The sequence below is a fragment of the Oncorhynchus nerka genome, linkage group LG24 (assembly GCF_034236695.1).
Source record: "Oncorhynchus nerka isolate Pitt River linkage group LG24, Oner_Uvic_2.0, whole genome shotgun sequence".
Classification (NCBI taxonomy): domain Eukaryota; kingdom Metazoa; phylum Chordata; class Actinopteri; order Salmoniformes; family Salmonidae; genus Oncorhynchus; species Oncorhynchus nerka.
Genome location: NC_088419.1, coordinates 77,989,145 through 78,010,234, shown reverse-complemented (window position 1 = coordinate 78,010,234; position 21,090 = coordinate 77,989,145). Strand labels below are relative to the sequence as shown.

At 42.1% G+C, this 21,090-nt stretch overlaps 1 protein-coding gene across 1 annotated transcript in view; it reads right to left on the bottom strand.

Annotated features, from left to right (window-relative positions):
* Positions 1 to 18,169, bottom strand: part of LOC115108612 (desmoplakin-B-like) — a 39,982-nt gene extending 21,813 nt beyond the window's left edge. The window contains exons 1-11 of the mRNA XM_029633158.2: positions 17,790 to 18,169; positions 15,752 to 15,845; positions 12,001 to 12,134; positions 9,379 to 9,529; positions 7,524 to 7,649; positions 7,344 to 7,403; positions 6,614 to 6,781; positions 6,022 to 6,126; positions 4,166 to 4,387; positions 3,188 to 3,343; positions 1,582 to 1,736 (exon numbers count right to left, since the gene is read on the bottom strand). Of these exons, the coding sequence (XP_029489018.2) occupies positions 1,582 to 1,736; positions 3,188 to 3,343; positions 4,166 to 4,387; positions 6,022 to 6,126; positions 6,614 to 6,781; positions 7,344 to 7,403; positions 7,524 to 7,649; positions 9,379 to 9,529; positions 12,001 to 12,134; positions 15,752 to 15,845; positions 17,790 to 17,980 (1,562 nt within the window). The 5' untranslated portion in view covers positions 17,981 to 18,169. The remainder of the gene's footprint in view (positions 1 to 1,581; positions 1,737 to 3,187; positions 3,344 to 4,165; positions 4,388 to 6,021; positions 6,127 to 6,613; positions 6,782 to 7,343; positions 7,404 to 7,523; positions 7,650 to 9,378; positions 9,530 to 12,000; positions 12,135 to 15,751; positions 15,846 to 17,789) is intronic.
* Between the last annotated feature and the right edge of the window lie 2,921 nt (positions 18,170 to 21,090).

The window sequence follows — 21,090 nt, the reverse complement described above, 5'->3', positions numbered from 1 at the left end:
CAACAGTAGTGGGCTTGATTACCAACAATGACGAGACAGCCTACAGGGAGGAGGTGAGGGCACTCAGAGTGTGGTGTCAGGAAAACAACCTCTCACTCAATGTCAGCAAAACAAAGGAGATTATCGTGGACTTCAGGAAACAGCAGAGGGAGCACCCCCCTATCCACATCGAAGGGACAGCAGTGGAGAAAGTGGAAAGTTTTAAGTTCCTCAGCGTACACGTCAACGACAAACTGAAATGGTCCACCCACACAGACAGTGTGGTGAAGAAGGTGCAACAGCGCATAATTTGGCTTGTCATCTAAAACCCTGACTAACTTTTACAGATCCACAACCGAGTGCATCCTGTCGGGCTGTATCACAGCCTGGTACGGCAACTGCTCTGCCCACAACCACAAGGCTCTCCAGAGGGTGGTGCGATCTGCACAACGCATCAACCGGGGCAAACTACCTGACACCTACAGCACCCGATGTCACAGGAAGGCAAAAAAGATCAAAGACAACAACCACCCGATCCCCTGTCTGTTCACACCACTACCATCCAGAAGGCGAGGTCAGTACAGGTGCATCAAAGCTGGGACCGAGAGACTGAAGAACAGCTTCTATCTCAAGGCCATCAGCCTGCTAAACAGCAATCACTAACTCAGAGAGGCTGCTGCCTAAATGGAGACCCCAATCACTGGCCACTTTAACAAATGGATCACTTGTCACTTTAAAAAATCCCACTTTAAATAATGCCACTTTAACAATGTTTACATATCTTACATTACTCATATGTATACACGGTATTTTATACCATCTATTGCACTTGCCTATGCTGCTCGGCCATCGCTCATCCATATATTTATATGTACTGTGGCGTACAGCAGGTCAGCCACCAGGGGGAGACTCGTTGAGGCATTCACAAGGTACGTCACAGGGCATTGGCTCCATCTGCTGGACGTACCAGGTCTCGACGGGTTCTCCGGCCAGGACTAATTGGGGCTGATTGGGAGTTGGTGAGTAATCAAGGGCTGATTGGGAGTTGGTGAGTAAATCAAGGGCTGATTGCTCACCAGCTGTGCAAGGCCCATAAAGCTGCCAGAAGGACAGCACACAGGGAGAGGGGGGAAGAAAGGACTACCATATAGTTGGGGATGGTTACAGAGGTAACAGGAGTGAGTGCAGTTTTGATCCCGACAGGATACAGCCAGACCCAGCGCCCAGAAGACGGTATCCCAGGGAGGGTCTCAGGGGGGGAGACCTATCCTATCTGATCTATTTTTTTTTAAACACCCTTGAAACAGAGCTAATCCTACTCTGCCCGTGTCTGATCTGTGTAAACGTCTTGACCAAACCCCCTGGTCTGCCACAGTACATATTCTCATTTCCCCCTTTTAGATGTGTATTGGGGAATTGTTACGTATTACTGCACTGTCGGAACCAGAAGTACAAGTATTTTGCTACACTCGCATTATCTGCTAACCTTGTATATGACAAATACAATTTCGATTTGAATGCATTTCAATTAAAAGGTGTGCCTTGTTAAGTACATTTGTTGAATATTTGACTGGTACTGTGTGTGTATGCGAGTGTTCTTACTTGTTGGCCAGGTTGATGCCCAGGGAATTGGGTGGTGGCACCAGCAGACAGACAGAAGGTACCAGCATGTCCAGTCCTCCTGGTCCCGTTACCTGCCACTTACTACGCTGGGAGTTGTCTTTTAGGATGCCCTCGTTGCCCTTCAGAATCACCTTCTGTGGAGGACAATACAGAATGTGTACGAGAGAAGAGACCCTTATGTGACTTAAACAATTAAAATAGCCCTATTTCTACTTTCTTGCCTAGCTAAAATATAATCCTTGATTAATTCTCAGCTAAGATCTTTCTGATATTTGAAATGTATTTTAAATGTACATCTGTCGGGTTTTAGACCAGGTCATAGCACTATCTCTGCTGCAACCCTAGTTATAAATGCTGTGGTTAACTGTATGGATAAAAGGCAACATTGTGCTGCCCTCTTCATTGACCTTTCAAAGGCTTTCAATACTGTTGATCACTCACCTCTAATTCAGAGGTGTTCATCAATTGGCCTAGACCAGGCTGCATGTAACTTGTTGAAAAATGACTTGACAGATAAAACGATCTACTGATGGTGTTGAATCAGGTTTCCTGGATATTACGAAAGGTATCCCGCAGGGGTCGATTCTGGGTCCTGTACTTTTTACATTAACAATCTCGACTTGTCTGTAAAAAAATTGTAATCTGCACTTGTATGCCGATGATACTGTTGTGTATGCTATTGCCCCCACGGTTGACCAGGCTCTATCTGATGAAAGTCTGCATTCATTGTATTACAGAAACACTGTATTGACCTGAAATTACTATTGAATGCTGGTAAAACTTAAGTATAAGTCGTTCTCTAGCGCGCATAAAAGTGGAGCTGATGATTTAGACATGTATTTTGGATGGTGTGCATATTGATTGTGTCCCTGCCTACAAATATCTGGGCATCTTGACAGTTGAAAAGCTGTCTTTTACAAAACATAATGATGAGGTAGTTTTTTTTTTAAACGGTCTTCTACAGAAATAGGTCCTGCCTCTCGCTAAATAGTAGAAAGCAGATCATTCAGTCAACGTTTCTGTCGGTCCTAGACTATGGTGACATCGTCTATATGAACACAACTGCCACCTCATTAAAGTCGTTAGATGCAGTTTATCATAGCACACTGCTCTTTATTACGGGGGACAATTTTAGTTACTCATCACTGCATTCTCTACCAGAAAGTTGGTTGGACCTCTGATGTCTTGTAGGTTGATACATTATGTTTTCATTTATAAAGCCCTTTTACAAAAAGTCCCACTGTACCTAACATCATAACTAAACTTTAGACATACAAGTTACCACACCCAGTCTCAGGAATGGTTAACTCTGGGAATTCCGTTGGTCTCTACTGAGTTAACTAAAAGCGGATTTACCTTTCTTGAACCTTATTTGTGGAACAATCTTAAATGTTCTTACAATTTATGTTTTGGTGCCTCTGGGCCAATTCAGTAGGCTGATTTAGGACCTTATTACTGATGAATGTGCTTGTTTTTAATGACCATGTTGATGTGTGTATTTTCTGTAATTTATGTAATTCAGGGCTCATCTGTAAAATACCTTGGTCTCAGTATGACTCCATGGTTAAATAAATACGTCTCTGACCTGGTCTTGTTTGAAGTCACACAGGGCCTGTACCATAACAGGACTACTGCTCTTCTCTTCCTCAGGGTTACGTGGTCTCAGCCTCACGATGCTTTTGGACATGTTGACCAGGTGCTGCACTTGCCTCTTATTCTCCAAGATCCACTCTTTCTCCTTCTGTTGGACACATAGGTTAGGGGTCAGAGGTTAATATCCATTTCAGAGGACAAGGGGAGCAATTGAACTTTTGTATCTTCACAAATTACTGCCTATTCCCCATGTAGTGCCGTTTGTTTTTAATTGGAGTGACTTCAGTCAAACGTAGTGCACTATATTGGGAATTGGTTGTTTGAGATATAGCCTTGGACTGTCACGCACTGATATGTTTCATCTGTCCTTGTGATTGTTTCCACTCCATCCAGGTGTCGCTTATTTTCCCTGGTGTATTTATCCCTGTGTTTCCTGTCTCTCTGTGCCAGTTCATCTTGTATGTTTCCAAGTCAACCAGTGTTTTAGCCATTCTCCTGCTTTTTGCATTCTCCTTTTTCTAGTCCTGGTTTTGACCTTTTGCCTGTTTATGGACTTTGTACCTGCCTGCCTGACTATTCTGCCTGCCTTGACCACGGGCCTGTCTGCCACTCTGTACCTCCTGGACTCTGTACCCTCCTGCCTGACTATTCTGCCTGCCTTGACCACGAGCCTGTCTGCCACTCTGTACCTCCTGGACTCGGATCTGGTTTTGACCTTTTGCCTGTTTCTGGACTTTGTACCTGCCTGCCTGACTATTCTGCCTGCCTTGACCACGAGCCTGTCTGCCACTCTGTACCTCCTGGACTCGGATCTGGATTTGACCTTTTGCATGTCCATGACCATTCTCTCTCCTACCCCTTTGGATGAATAAACATTGTAAGACTCAACCATCTGCCTCCTGTATATGCATTTGGGTCTCGTCTAGTGCTTTGATGAACAGCATCTGTGGTGCTGATATACATGTCTTACCTCCAGGCCGTTGAGTAGTTCCAGCAGGTTTTCCAGAGGTGTGTTCCTATCGCTGGTGAACTTCCTACGGATGTTCTCATGCTCCTTCTGCAGCTTGCTGTACGTCTCATTGGCCTCCTTGAAGAACTGGCTGTATGCAGCGTTCTCCTTCAGGTGGACATGAATACACTTGGTGATCTGGAGGAGCCAGCTCCACTGGGTCTGCAGAGTGTCCATGTAGGCCTGGAAGAAATAAAACAGAAGGATAGAGGGGTTAAAGGATGAACGAATCACGATAACCATCACAACGAATGACATTGAACAAAAATCTATTTGCATCATGTATTGTGTTGGTGTAATGTGTCATGAGCTGAAATAAAAGATCCCAGAAATTTCCCATATGCACAAAAAGCTTATTTCTCTCATTTTGTGCAGAAATGTGTTTACATCCCTGTTAGTGAGCATCTCCCCTTCACCGAGATAATCCATGCACCTGAAAGGTGTGGCATATCAAGAAGCTGATTAAGCAGCATGATTGTTACATAGATGCACCTTGTGCTGGGGACAATAAAAGGCCACTAAAATGTGCAGTTTTGTCACACAACACAATGCCACAGATGGCTCAAGATTTGTGGGAGCGTGCAATTGGCATTCTGACTGCAGGAATGTCCACCAGAGCTGTTACCAGAGAATGGAATGTTAATTTCTCTGCCATAAGCAGCCTCCAACGTCGTTTAAGAGAATTTGGCAGTACGTCCAACCGGCCTCACAGATCACGAGTAACCACGCCAGCCCAGGGCCTCCACATCCGGCTTCTTCACCTGCGGGATTATCTCAGACCAGCCACCCGGACAGCTGATGAAACTGTGGGTTTGCACAACCGAAGAATTTCTGCACAAACTCTCAGAAACCGTCTCAGGCAAGCTCATCTGCGTGCTCGTCGTCCTCACCAGGGTCTTAACCTGACTGCAGTTAGGGGTCGTAACCGACTTCAGTGGCAAATTCTCACCTTCGATGCCCACTGGAGGTGTGCTCTATACAGATGAATCCTGGTTTCTACTGTACCGGGCAGATGGCAAGCAGTTGGCTGACGTCAACGTTGTGAACAGAGTGCCCCATGGTGGCGGTCGGGTTATGGTATGGGCAGGCATAAACTATGGACAATGAACACAATTGCATTTTATTGATGGCAATTTGAATGCACAGAGATACCGTGACGAGATCCTGAGGCCCATTGTCTTGCCATTCATCCACCGCCATCACTTCATGTTGCAGCATGATGATGCACGGCCCCATGTCGAAAGATCTGTACACAATTACTGAAAGCTGAAAATGTCCCAGTTCATTCATGGCCTGCATACTCACCAGACATGTCACCCATTGAGCATGTTAAGGATGCTCTGGATCGACATGTACGATAGCGTGTTCCAGTTCCTGCCAATATCCAGAAACTTTGCACAGCCATTGAAGAGGAGTGGGACAACATTCCACAGGTCACAATCAACATCCTGATCAATTCTATGTGAAGCCAATGTGTTGCACTGCATGAGGCAAATGGTGGTCACATCAGATACTGACTGGTTTTATGATCCGCGTCCCTACCTTTTTTGTAAGGTATCTGTGACCAACATGTGCATATCTGTATTCCCAGTCATTTGAAATCCATAGATTAGGGCCTAATGAATGTATTTCAATTGACTGATTTCCTTACATGAACTGTTACTAAGTAAAATCTTCAAAATGGTTTTAGGTTGCGTTTATAATTGTGTTCAGTGTAGATAGCTACAGTAGATATTGCTAGGTATCATGGGCCACAGGAAGAGGAGCTGTTGCGACTAACAGCTAATAATCAATAATCAAATAGATATTCTCCTCACCTCGATCTTGTCAGAGGCAGGGTGATGGTTCTTCAGAAGGCTGTCCACTTTCAACTTCAGTTTATTCAGGTCTTTCTCCTTCTCCTCCAGGGTACTCATCAGTTTCTGTCAGAGAGCAACACAGTTAGGGCAGAACTGGAGAGACAGAAACAGTGTTAGGACCTGGGGACCCAATGGGACTGGAAGAATGATCTGTGGTTTCATTGCACAACTCCCAGTGGTTTGGCATTATAGTTCCCTAGGGAACAGAATGCAAAACAGATGAACAAGACATAATGACATGCAGATACACAATCAACTAGATGTGTCAGTCACGGGACTAGAGATTACCAAACATTACCAATCATCAGGAAGGATCGGTAACAATCAGGAATAATTACAGCTAGTATGCACCCCAAATGGCACCCTATTCCCTACATTGACCAGAGTCCTGGTGAAAAGTAGTGCACTAAATAGGTAATAGGGTGCCATATGGTACACAGACATCCTGTATGGCCTCTATGGGATAATGATAATGAACTAGCCTTTCCCCCCTCCCACTGTGACACTTCCCCTCTGACCCTTGACCTTTAACCCTTGACCCAGTCCTTACCGAGTAGCTCTCCTGCTTCTTGGGAATGTAGAGGTCAATGTTTTTCTCCCCCCAGTCGAACACCAGCTCCTCCTCCTCTCTCTCATTCACCCACATGATTTCTCTGCTGATCTCCTCAATGATTTGCTGCAGCTCTCTCAGCTGGTTGCTACGGCCATGAGACATTTTCTGACACACAAAACATGGTGAGACATCTATAGTTAGGTACAATCAATAAAGTTAAACATCCATTGTTACCAGTGGTGTAGTGCTATTCTTGCTATTCTTGGGGGCTTTGCGGTGGCCACTCTGGTTTGGGTGTCCTCGGCAGAACGGTGTTGCCGTAACCAAGTGGTCACATATCATTCTGGGTTCCACTGCGCACGAGGGGGATCCATCGAGGTTTATGAACATCAAGGCAGACACATGTTCTGATTGCCCTAAGTGGTCAAGCCACCGACGGGCCTTAGCAGTACACACATAGCCTATAGTTCTATAGTTTTTCATGGAATGTTATTGGTATTTATTTAAATGTTTCTGAATTCATTTTCCCGAAAGTGTTACCAGCTCTGTGCATTCTCAAATGTAAAAAAGTGAATGAGTGCCACTGCTCCACGCTCTGGCAGCACTACACCCCTGGACACCAACATGTTAAATACAACACAAACATACAGAGATAAGATATGGTACAACAACCATATTATAAAGTAATGCAGGGTGTGAGAGAGTTTTCCCCAGAGCCTTCTCACACCTGCAGCGTGTCCCAGTCCTGATCCAGAGCGTGCTGGTTGGCCTTGTCTCCTTTCTTGAACTGTAGGGAAAGACACACACGGAGCTAGAATCACACAAACTCAGAATCGCACACACAGAAATAGAATGTATGAGAGTGTGAAAGTAACTGTGTTTGTTTATATATCTTTATCCTACACACCAGTTCATCCTTGGCTCTGTCCACCTCTGCACTTCTCTGTATGGAGCTGTGAAACTTGTTGTGGCTGATCAGCTGCTGCTCGATGGCTGCAGAGTCGTCTCCCCAGGGTGAGGTTTCTATGAGACGCTGGAACACAAAGATATCACCACCATGTAATAACCACATAACAACACCTTCTCGCACACAACATTAACACATCTCAACCAACGCACAGAGGCCAGACATATTGAATACACACAACAGCAACCAACCTGTCCATGAAAACTCAGTTTTGACCCCATGTTTATTTGTAACATAAGCATTTCGTTGCACTGCAATAACACCTGCTAAACTATGTAGTGACCAACAAACGTTGATTTGATTTGACTATTGTGAAGACAATGCTGCATATTGCCACACGGTGGTGATAGAGAAACATGAGGTATGACTCATTACCCCCTCATTACCCCTCATTACCCCTGTAAGGCTGTAATACACACAGAAAAACAACCAAGGAAGAACAGTATGTCAGGAGTTCACCAGCAGACATGGAGTTTGATCCACTGAAGACCACAATAACATAGTCTCACTTTCACCTCAGTTTGTGGGGAGTGTGGTTGCATACAAGTGTGGGCGTGTGAGAATGTTTTTGTCCTTCTGTGTCTCTGGTCTCCACCCCTCCTAATTGAGATTTATGTCTGACAGTGGCAGATGGACTCTAAAGCATTCTTTACAACTTGAAAAAACTCAAATTACTGCATATGCAAATAAGAAGAATGCTTTCAACTTGGCACGATAATTGACATGCATTTCTAAACGGGTAACCTCTAACATGACATTTGGATATTTTCTGTTAATGCATAAGTGGCAAAGCTGCAGTTGTAACCGATGTGAAATGGCTCAATGGCGCAATGGGTAACGACGCTTCGAGGGTGGCTGTTGTTGATGTGTGCTGAGGGTCCCTGGTTCGAGCCCAGGTAGGGGCGAGGAGAGGGACGGAAGCTATACTGTTACATTGATGCTGTTGACCCGGATCACTGGTTGCTGTGGAAAAGGAGGAGGTCAAAAGGGGGGTGAGTGTAACTGATGTGAAATGGCTAGCTAGTTAGCAGTGGTGCGCACTAATAGCGTTTCAATTGGTGAAGTCACTTGCTCTGAGACCTTGAAGTAGTTGTTTCCCTTGCTCTGCAAGGGCCTTGGCTTTTGTGGCGCGATGGGTAACGATGCTTCATGGGTGTCAGTTGTGGGGCAAGGAGAGGTACAGAAGCTATACTGTTACACAGTCATTATAACCTTCCCCACCAGCTGCTCTAACCTCTCTGTTCATTCTCCAGAGTGTTGCAGGAGCTGGCATAGGAAGGTGTGCAATAGTTCAGCAGGCAGGGATGACGTACGTAACCGGCGGTTGTGATAACAGTCCTAGTGGGAATTGTCAGAGAAGGGCTGTGGTTATTTTATTTACTGCGTGTGTGTGCGTGCATTAGTGCGCATGCGTGCATTTGTGTGTGAGTGCGGTGTGGGATTTCCTGTGTATTCAGATCTAGATTAGAATGTCAGTGTGTTATCTACACTGGCCTCTCCTACACACCCCAGTCCTTCAGGATCAAAACGTTATGTGTGGGAGGGAGAAATTCCTAAAAGCGTCAAAGGGTCAAGTGTCTCACAATGATGACCTAAATATTCTAAATATCACTGGGAATGTTTTGCAAGAAGTTGTCAGCACCCCTTTTGACTCACAACTACATGCAGTTATCATGATATATTTTGAAGATGTACAGGTGGCAGCAATAATATTATGCAATCCTATAGCATAGGCCTTCCTACACAGCATTACACATCTATCCTGTATCTCTGGGTAGGGTGTGGTTTTCTGTACCTTCTGCTGTCCAATCCAGGCAATGGCCTCATTGAAGCTCCTCCCAGCTTCCTCCCATGCACCACTCCCCCTGCTCCCCCGGCTCCGCCTCTGCATGGTCCCATATACGGCCATGTGGACTCCCTTTAACTGGTCCCTAAACAGATCAATACTATGGAGGCAGGGGGAGAGAGACAGAGACAGAGAAAGAGAGTTAAACAACGCCTATACATGACCCTAACAGTTTGGGAAAGTGAAGGCGGTAAGGGATTTCTAAGATATTAACACAGAACTCGGCCCGTATCCACAAAGATTCTCAAAGTAGGAGTTCTGATAATGATGAGTGCGAAAGTTAGACGCACAAATATTATACCCCACCAAATCTCCCCTGTTATTGTAATGGTGAGAGTTTAGCATGCCTTGGGGGTATGATATTTGTGCGTCTGTAACTTTGTCATTATTCATGATTCATTCAGGATTATCCCTAACAATGGTAGCATTCACATTAATGTAGAAGTGTTTACAAACATATACTATTCTTATTTACTATAAAATTGACTCCAAAATGCACAATACATTATTTACTATGAATTTCTATTGAGCACAAAACTATCTGAAACACAAGCAAAACAAACAGCAAATGAATCCAAATAATGTGTAGTCACAAGCTTGATGTAGTCATTGTGTGCTATGAATATGGGACCAAATACTTCACTTTTTACTACCCCTTTAGACATAAGTGAATTTGTCCCAAAACTTTTGGTCCCCTAAAATGCAGGGGGACGATGTACAAAAAGTGGTGTAATTTCAAAATGGTTCACCCAATATGGATGAACATACCCTCAAATTAAAGCTGAGATTCTGCACTTTAAACTTATAGTTGTTGTATCGTTTCAAAAGAGCTGGTGTTTTATTGGAAGGACAACAACATTGAACAAAACATTGGTAACAGTCCCAATACTTTTGGAGCTCACGGTATTGATAAGAGCTAGGTACATGAGTCATCCATTTGGAGATTGTAAATATAAATGCCTATTGTTTTAGATCTATTTCATCTTATGATCTCTGGAGACAAATGTGAAATCAGTCATAAGAGTGCAAACTGAAAAGCATATCAACATAACAAGTATTTATACCCCTTTCCCACAGTGAAATATGACATGCTGTTCCGTTAAGCAGAATTTAAATTGTATGGCCTTAACTTTATTTAGGGTTAGTTCCCTTCAGCTAGTTCCCTTCAGTCACTACATTCTGTATCATTCCATTAGGCCACATTGTTTGATTTAGCCTACCTTTAGTTGTTTCCTCTGTAAACACTTGTGAAAATGTTTGGTATCAATATGGAACGCAGACAAAACGTGGCAGTTTAAACCTGGAGCCTGGTTCACAACGAGTGAGCCTTTGTCATCACAGTTCCATGATCAGTGATTAAGGGAGATTTATATGACTATTGATCAACAAACTTTGTAGACTTTTCTCCCCTTCCAATATTCATGAGTTGAACAACTGAATATGGCAACTTTCAGGATGAATCAAACCTCTGCATTTTTGATTCACCAATATATCTTGTGCGTAAAGGCTCTCCAAACCTGTTTTTGTTTAAGAAGTAGGTAAATTCATGAATACTTTCCTAACCCTTAATAATTTATAAGATCAGAGTATTTTTAAATCTACTAAACAGAGACGAATATGCATATTTTGATGGCTTTCTTCATTGATCCCTAATACTCAGAACCTATTCTCTTCATTTATTCTAGTGAGCCTTGTTACAGGCTTTGGCATTCCCATTTATAGTTTGAGGTTGGACATTAGCATGTGGGGCACACCAATTGGTGTCACCTTGTTAGTCAGTATATGGTACACCTGTGCTGGTTTGTCATCTCGTTAGTGGGTAGGCGTTTCACCTGTGCTGGCCCAGGTGATATTACAGTGGCTGGCCCAATACTCCAGTTGTCTTGAGTTGGAGCTCCCTATTTGATTTCTAGAAGGACAATCCTTTATCTAATCTTCCCTGTTTTTGTTTTGCTCCACTCTTTGGTGTGCTTCATGTCTTTAACTTTGATGTGAGTTTTAATATAGTTTGCCTGTTCTTGGGCAAATTTTGTGGGCGTTCGTGGTGGGAGTCTTTTAGGCCCCAGTTGTTGTTGCTGGTCAACTTTCAGTGGACACCCCCATGAGTATCTTTCAGAACCCCTGCTAAAACCCCACCTGGTTCATTTTGGTTGTGGTCAGTGACTCCGTTAGTTCCCCCTTCTGATGGGAATTCAAATTAAAAAAGATACTGTATGGGGATTGCTTTAGATAAATGTACTGAAAACCCTATTTCTGTTGGCCAATAAGTGGGAGGTTCTTTGGCGGTTGAATTCTATTTATTCAGTGTGCATAAGGGAGCCACTCCCAAAGAGCTCGTTGCACACCTACATAAGGTAAGTCTAAATACCAAATACTGAGAAGTACTTACATCAAAACATGTCAAAAATAAATTGATATCCTAAATCGGCCCCAATGAGAATAACCTGTACAAATAAAAATCTGTAGTAGTGATAATTTCTCTGTATATTTTACCTCTTAACCTTGACTCCAGCCTTTCTAGGTTTCAAACAAGAATATGGTTTTGAGGTTTGGTACCATGAGACTACTGACCTTCGGAACACGTTGTCGTTGGATTGGCCCATGTGGCTCAGGTCCCGAGCACACGCATTCAGCTGCTCTATGGTCTCTTTGGCCATGGCCATGAAGCGTTCTGCCTCGGCTGTGGCACGCCCAGAGTCGCCGCCCTGTAGGATCAACAGGGAAATGTCAGTCTAGCTTTGACTTGGTGTTCTAGGTTTCTCAAATGAGAATACGGTAGACTATGTTCAGTCAGGTGAGTCCTTCAGTTCAAACCCAGTTAACGACAGGACCATAATGTATAAATCTCCTTTCTGTCCAGACAGCTTCTATTACTTCTATCAGATTGTAGTAGTGTACTATAATGTAGTGTACTATAAGTAGTGTACTATAATATAAGTAGTGTACTATGTGACAGGTCATGGCCAAATTAGCATTTTCCCTGGGTGTGTGATTAAAGATAATCCCTGGGTTTGCTGCAGGCTGTGTGCCAGACAAAAGCTGACACTGCCTTCTTTCATACCATTCATAATCAAAAACACTTATTCCAAGCAGATTGAATCAAAAACTCGCACTCATGCTCACACACGCGCGTTGAGTCAGCCATACCTGCATGAACATGTCAAACATAACAGGGACAGATGAGACATATAATCTCACTGGTTATGATGACTTAAACAAAGACATGATTCTGATAAAACCTGGATTGACAGACAAATATCTAAAGCTGTTTTAAGCTCATTTGAGAACATAAAGGGAAAGGGTGGAGTCACATCTGACAGAGCATATTTCACATGCCAGGTGTGAGGATTCATCGTGTGTGAGTGTCTACCAAAGATAATAATGACCTGTTATGGATCATCTCACAATAGACCTGACTTTTAAGAAACCTCATGTTCCTACTACTTGTAGTTACACAACAAATCCACGAAAGCAAATCAAGGGTGATTGGCTGTAGGATTAGTACAGTACTATCTCAGCTTTCATACAGTCAGGTACGGTACATATCTTAGTCAGACTGTCTGATTACATGTACTTGTTGTCTGACTAACTGTATTTAGACTAAAACAGGACCAAAGCAGGCATCTCAAAGCCGACAGGACATGAAGTGACTCACAGAATAGAACACTTATTCTATATCTCTATGGTAGGTAGTGACTCACAGAATAGAACACTTATTCTATATCTCTATGGTAGGTAGTGACTCACAGAATAGAACACTTATTCTATATCTCTATGGTAGGTAGTGACTCACAGAATAGAACACTTATTCTATATCTCTATGGTAGGTAGTGACTCACAGAATAGAACACTTATTCTATATCTCTATGGTAGGTAGTGACTCACAGAATATAACACTTATTCTATATCTCTATGGTAGGTAGTGACTCACAGAATAGAACACTTATTCTACATCTCTATGGTAGGTAGTGACTCACAGAATAGAACACTTATTCTATATCTCTATGGTAGGTAGTGACTCACAGAATAGAACATTTATTCTATATCTCTATGGTAGGTAGTGACTTACAGAATAGAACACTTATTCTATATCTATATGGTAGGTAGTGACTCACAGAATAGAACACTTACTCTATATATCTATGGTAGGTAGTGACTCACAGAATAGAACACTTATTCTATATCTCTATGGTAGGTAGTGACTCACAGAATAGAACACTTATTCTATATCTCTATGGTAGGTAGTGACTCACAGAATAGAACACTTATTCTATATCTCTATGGTAGGTAGTGACTCACAGAATAGAACACTTATTCTATATCTCTATGGTAGGTAGTGACTTACAGAATAGAACACTTATTCTATATCTCTATGGTAGGTAGTGACTCAGAATAGAACACTTATTCTATATCTCTATGGTAGGTAGTGACTCACAGAATAGAACACTTATTCTATATCTCTATGGTAGGTAGTGACTCACAGAATAGAACACTTATTCTATATCTCTATGGTAGGTAGTGACTCACAGAATAGAACACTTATTCTATATCTCTATGGTAGGTAGTGACTCACAGAATAGAACACTTATTCTATATCTCTATGGTAGGTAGTGACTCACAGAATAGAACATTTATTCTATATCTCTATGGTAGGTAGTGACTTACAGAATAGAACACTTATTCTATATCTCTATGGTAGGTAGTGACTCACAGAATAGAACACTTATTCTATATCTCTATGGTAGGTAGTGACTCACAGAATAGAACACTTATTCTATATCTCTATGGTAGGTAGTGACTCTACAGAATAGAACACTTATTCTATATCTCTATGGTAGGTAGTGACTCACAGAATAGAACACTTATTCTATATCTCTATGGTAGGTAGTGACTCACAGAATAGAACACTTATTCTATATCTCTATGGTAGGTAGTGACTCACAGAATAGAACACTTATTCTATATCTCTATGGTAGGTAGTGACTTACAGAAACACTAGAACACTTATTCTATATCTCTATGGTAGGTAGTGACTCACAGAATAGAACACTTATTCTATATCTCTATGGTAGGTAGTGACTCACAGAATAGAACACTTATTCTATATCTCTATGGTAGGTAGTGACTCACAGAATAGAACACTTATTCTATATCTCTATGGTAGGTAGTGACTCACAGAATAGAACACTTATTCTATATCTCTATGGTAGGTAGTGACTCACAGAATAGAACACTTATTCTATATCTCTATGGTAGGTAGTGACTCACAGAATAGAACACTTATTCTATATCTCTATGGTAGGTAGTGACTCACAGAATAGAACACTTATTCTATATCTCTATGGTAGGTAGTGACTCACAGAATAGAACACTTATTCTATATCTCTATGGTAGGTAGTGACTCACAGAATAGAACACTTATTCTATATCTCTATGGTAGGTAGTGACTCACAGAATAGAACACTTATTCTATATCTCTATGGTAGGTAGTGACTCACAGAATAGAACACTTATTCTATATCTCTATGACTCAGAATAGAACACTTATTCTATATCTCTATGGTAGGTAGTGACTCACAGAATAGAACACTTATTCTATATCTCTATGGTAGGTAGTGACTCACAGAATAGAACACTTATTCTATATCTCTATGGTAGGTAGTGACTCACAGAATAGAACACTTATTCTATATCTCTATGGTAGGTAGAATGACTCTATATCTCAGAATAGAACACTTATTCTATATCTCTATGGTAGGTAGTGACTCACAGAATAGAACACTTATTCTATATCTCTATGGTAGGTAGTGACTCACAGAATAGAACACTTATTCTATATCTCTATGGTAGGTAGTGACTCACAGAATAGAACACTTATTCTATATCTCTATGGTAGGTAGTGACTCACAGAATAGAACACTTATTCTATATCTCTATGGTAGGTAGTGACTCACAGAATAGAACACTTATTCTATATCTCTATGGTAGGTAGTGACTCACAGAATAGAACACTTATTCTATATCTCTATGGTAGGTAGTGACTCACAGAATAGAACACTTATTCTATATCTCTATGGTAGGTAGTGACTCACAGAATAGAACACTTATTCTATATCTCTATGGTAGGTAGTGACTCACAGAATAGAACACGTATTCTATATCTCTATGGTAGGTAGTGACTCACAGAATAGAACACGTATTCTATATCTCTATGGTAGGTAGTGACTCACAGAATAGAACACTTATTCTATATCTCTATGGTAGGTAGTGACTCACAGAATAGAACACTTATTCTATATCTCTATGGTAGGTAGTGACTTACAGCCTGTAGGCAGTGTTCTGCCTTCCTCAGGTACTCCTGACATTGGCCCTGCAGGATGTAGGCCTTCTGTTGGAGGGCACTGGCGGTGGATTGGCTGTAGGAGACATGGAAGACATCATTATCATCATCAGCCTACTATAAACTTCACTATAGCACATTGTAATCATCATCCTCATCACCGTCAACAACCCTATAAAAAACTGGCCCTTCTTCTGACCTCAATGTGACTTCCTCATTAAATAAATGTTTAACATTGATCAATGATTTACATCAATGATCCCAGTGGTTTCCTGTTATGAATTGTGGTCTTATTGCAACTAGCAAGTATTTAGTTTTCTAAGGATGCTTCCGATGTGCCTTAATTGAATAGACTATGTGCAGGGATGGGCAAAGGGGAAACATGAATCAAGAGTGACATGCTTTTCCTGGGAAGTGGTTTTCAAGAGTAGTGACATGCTTTTCCTGGGAAGTGGTTTTCAAGAGTAGTGACATGCTTTTCCTGGGAAGTGGTTTTCAAGAGTAGTGACATGCTTTTCCTGGGAAGTGGTTTTCAAGAGTAGTGACATGCTTTTCCTGGGAAGTGGTTTTCAAGAGTAGTGACATGCTTTTCCTGGGAAGTGGTTTTCAAGAGTAGTGACATGCTTTTCCTGGGAAGTGGTTTTCAAGAGTAGTGACATGCTTTTCCTGGGAAGTGGTTTTCAAGAGTAGTGACATGCTTTTCCTGGGAAGTGGTTTTCAAGAGTAGTGACATGCTTTTCCTGGGAAGTGGTTTTCAAGAGTAGTGACATGCTTTTCCTGGGAAGTGGTTTTTAAGAGTAGTGACATGCTTTTCCTGGGAAGTGGTTTTCAAGAGTAGTGACATGCTTTTCCTGGGAAGTGGTTTTCAAGAGTAGTGACATGCTTTTCCTTTGCCAGTAGTGACATGCTTTTCCTTAGCCTACAAACACAACAACACAGAGTGGCAGAGAGACTAAAAGCTTCACATATAAAGAGAATGCAACTGCTGAAGTGCGACTGAAATTTGACGTGGCTTTACATGCTCCCAGAGGATCTGTTGGTCTTTGTTGTCATATGAATAGTCTTTCTACAGCTAATCATACTGTAATCATCAACTATGACCTCTATACTCGTATACACTCTATAGAATGTTTTAGATTCCTACATAGGTCTCAGGAATGGAGTAAAAGTGTGTTAGAGCTGGTGTCTAAACAACGCCTCACAGTTTCCATGCGAGTTATAATTAAAGTTTAAGTCTCCCAGAAGCTTGTCCACAGAGAGGCACAAAGACAGATGGTTTCAGTTCTATGTTTACTACATACATAAACTAACTTCGGTGGGCGTGGCATAGCGTTTGGCCAGAGCAAGGCGTTTAGGTAGCCAGGCAACAGTCAGTAGTGATCTCTCTAGTGAAAATATTCCCATGAAAACAACCCACATGTCTATTTGGATGCATGCAAATAAGTTCTCAGTGCTCATAATATGCATGTCGTGACATGTTAACTATTGTAGGCTCCAATAAAACGTTTTATTTGCATTTAATGTCATGGTTTTAGCAGTCAGGCAGTCTGCTTTGTCCTTCAAAACAAACACCTCAATGCAGGGTAATAAATGATGAAATGGGACTGCACACAGAACTAAATTACTGTGTGTATTACTGGGCTTTGTGGTAATACAAATATTCCTCCCAGTGAATAGACAGACAACTGCATTATAGATAACAATATACAAACTCTATCCCTCATCATAGACAGTGGATGCGTCCACAGGAAAAACAATTTGGATTACATAATGCCACTGGCAGACAACGGCATACATTTCCCTCAATAATTCCATTATCTTGATATCAAGTTATTAATGAACTAGAAGGAAATCAAAAATGTGTTTGAGGATTTCAATTGAAGATAGAAACACTTTGGACAATGCATTTTCTCTCTGCAGGAATTTAGCTTACTAAAAGAGGTATTCGGTCAAGTGAGAGCAACAGTTGTGTAATACAGCACAATGAATGGCTTTTAGAATAAATAAAAAAACGTCATACCCCTGTACTCCTCCACCACCTCCCATTGAAGTCTTTGAGTAGCTGTATGTATTGTATCCTGCGCCGTCCATGTACTCCTGTCCGTATCCATTACCACCGTGCACTTCACTCCGGTCATAGTGTTGAGTTCCCCCACTCAGGTCGGGCCTAGAACCGGATTTGCGATTTCTCTGGGACGTGTGTAGACTCATCTTTGGATGCAAAAAGTTATGAAACTCTGGTAGAAGAAAAACACTTATGGGACGAAGACTTAAAAATCCTGGCTACAGCGCGGTAGCTTTGAGCGGAGATGCTGCGAACGAAGCGGTTGGTGGTGACGCTTTAATTCTCTCCCCTCGCACCTTTCAGCGGAGGAGCGCAGACTGGATCTACAACACGGAAGATAATCTGTTTTGTTTAAACAAGACAGACCACACCTACCATCAACGTGTTTGCCTCGCAAACGATTTTAATGTTATCCTTTTTTCTTTCCATGTTCCCACCCTCTCCTCTTTCTAGACTATGGAAGAATGTGTGTGTGTGCGTGCTCTGTGAGAGGATACGCAATTATTGTGTTTCTAGTGACCAGCCTAATTATTATTATCTCAGTGTCTCAGTGTGTCACTCAAGTTTAAGAAGTCTCGACACTGAAATGTGTACTGTTCCTTTCCCCTAGATCACTTTTGACAGACCGAATGGAGCAAGAGTCTGAACAGCAAAGGCCCCCTGGATAAGCTAATAAACATCTTAAAAAAGTGATGTATGTTGCACACAATTGTGACAGTTCATATCTTATGAGATATTCATCACAGCATTAATTACAAAAGCATTTATTACAGCATTAATTACAATAGCATTTATTACAGCATTAATTACAAAAGCATTTATTACAGCATTAATTACAATAGCATTTATTACAGCATTAATTACAATAGCATTTATTACAGCATTCATTAAAATAGCATTTATTACAGCATTCATTAAAATAGCATTTATTACAGCATTCATTACAATAGCATTTATTACAGCATTCATTACAATAGCATTTATTACAGCATTCATTACAATAGCATTTATTACAGCATTCATTACAATAGCATTTATTACAGCATTCATTACAATAGCATTTATTACAGCATTCATTACAATAGCATTTATTACAGCATTCATTACAATAGCATTTATTACAGCATTCATTACAATAGCATTTATTACAGCATTCATTACAATAGCATTTATTACAGCATTCATTACAAAAGCATTTATTACAGCATTCATTGCAATATTTTTTGTAATACTTTTCACCTCAACCATTTTTACACACTAACAATACACAAACTCTATCCCTCATCCAAGACAGTGGATGCGGTCCACAGGAAAAACCATTTGGATTGTATAATGCCACTGGCAGAGACAACCTGCCCGTGAAGTATACTGGTGTCAATCAGCACCAGGGCCGGCTCTAGCCGTTTGTGGGCCCTAAGCGTCAGCTTCTGAAGTTTATGCCTGGAGCCGGTCCTGCTCAGCACATTGTATAAAGAGTTATTATAATCATTTCCATCTTATCGCCTTACAGTCGTCTTTACAGAGAATATTAAGATAATATGAACACATTCAGTCTTCAGCACTAAGCTATTCTAAAAGATTTACAGTAATGTGTCTTGCTCTCAAATGTTTCCTGCTCGGAAGATAATGTTGCAGTAATGCATTGTTTAGCATAAGGTATAACCTATATTGCACTCTGTACAGACTGAACAGCCTTGGGCATCGGAAGGTTGGCGTTAAGATCAGAATTAATGGTGAATTGGCCACTCTGGGTGAAAATCCAGCACTTGAAGAAATGTATAATATAAACTCAGCAAAAAAAGAAACGTCCTCTGACTGTCAACTGCATTTATTTTCAGCAAACTTAACATGTGTAAATATATGTATGAACATAACAATATTCAACAACTGAGACTTAAACTGAACAAGTTCCACAGACATGTGACTAACAGAAATTGAATAATGTGTCCCTGAACAAACAGTCAGTATCTGGTGTGGCCACCAGCTGCATTAAGTACTGCAGTGCATCTCCTCCTCATGGACTGCACCAGATTTTCCAGTTCTTGCTGTGAGACGTTACCCCACTCTTCCACTAAGGCACCTGCAAGTTCCCTGACATTTCTGAGGGAATGGCCTTAGCCCTCACCCTCCGATCCAACAGGTCCCAGACATGCTCAATGGGATTGAGATACGGGCTCTTCGCTGACCATGGCAGAACACTGACATTCCTGTCTTGCAGGAAATCATGCACAGAACGAGCAGTATGGCTGGTGGCATTGTCATGCTGGAGGGTCATGTCAGGATGAGCCTACAGGAAGGGTACCACATGAGGGAGGAGGATGTCTTACCTGTAACGCACAGTGTTGAGATTGCCTGCAATGACAACAAGCTCAGTCCGATGATGCTGTGACACACTGCCCCAGACCATGACAGACCCTCCACCTCCAAATCGATCCCATTCCAGAGTACAGGCCTCGGTGTAACTCTCATTCCTTAGACAATAAACGCGAATCCGACCATCACCCCTGGCGCAACAAAACCGCGACTCGTCAGTGAAGAACCCTGCACCTTTTGCCAGTCCTGTCTGGTCCAGCGACGGTGGGTTTGTGCCCATAGGTGACGTTGTTGCCGGTGATGTCTGGTGAGGACCTGCCTTACAACAGGCCTACAAGCCCTCAGTCCAGCCTCTCTCGGCCTATTGCGAAGAGTCTGAGCACTGATGGAGGGATTGTGCGTTCCTGGTGTAACTCGGGCAGTTGTTGTTGCCATCCTGTACCTGTCACGCAGGTGTGATTTTCGGATGTACTGATCCTGTGCAGGTATTGTTACACGTGGTCTGCCACTGCGAGGACGATCAGCTGTCCGTCGTGTCTCCCTGTAGTGCTGTCTTAGGCATCTCACAGTACAAACATGGCAATTTATTGCCCTGGCCACATCTACAGTCCTCATGCCTCCTTGCAGCATGCGTAAGGTGTAACAGATGTGAAATGGCTAGCCAGTTAGCGGTGGTGCGCGCTAATAGCGTTTCAATTGGTGACATCACTTGCTCTGAGACCTTGAAGTAGTGGTTCCCCTTGCTCTGCAAGGGCCTTGGCTTTTGTGGAGTGATGGGTAACAATGCTTTGAGGGTGACTGTTGATGTGTGCAGAGGGTCCCTGGTTCGAGCCCGGGTATGGGCAAGGGGACGGACCAAAGTTATACTGTTACAAAGGCACGTTCACGCAGATGAGCAGGGACCCTGGGCATCTTTCTTTTGGTGTTTTTCAGAGTCAGTACA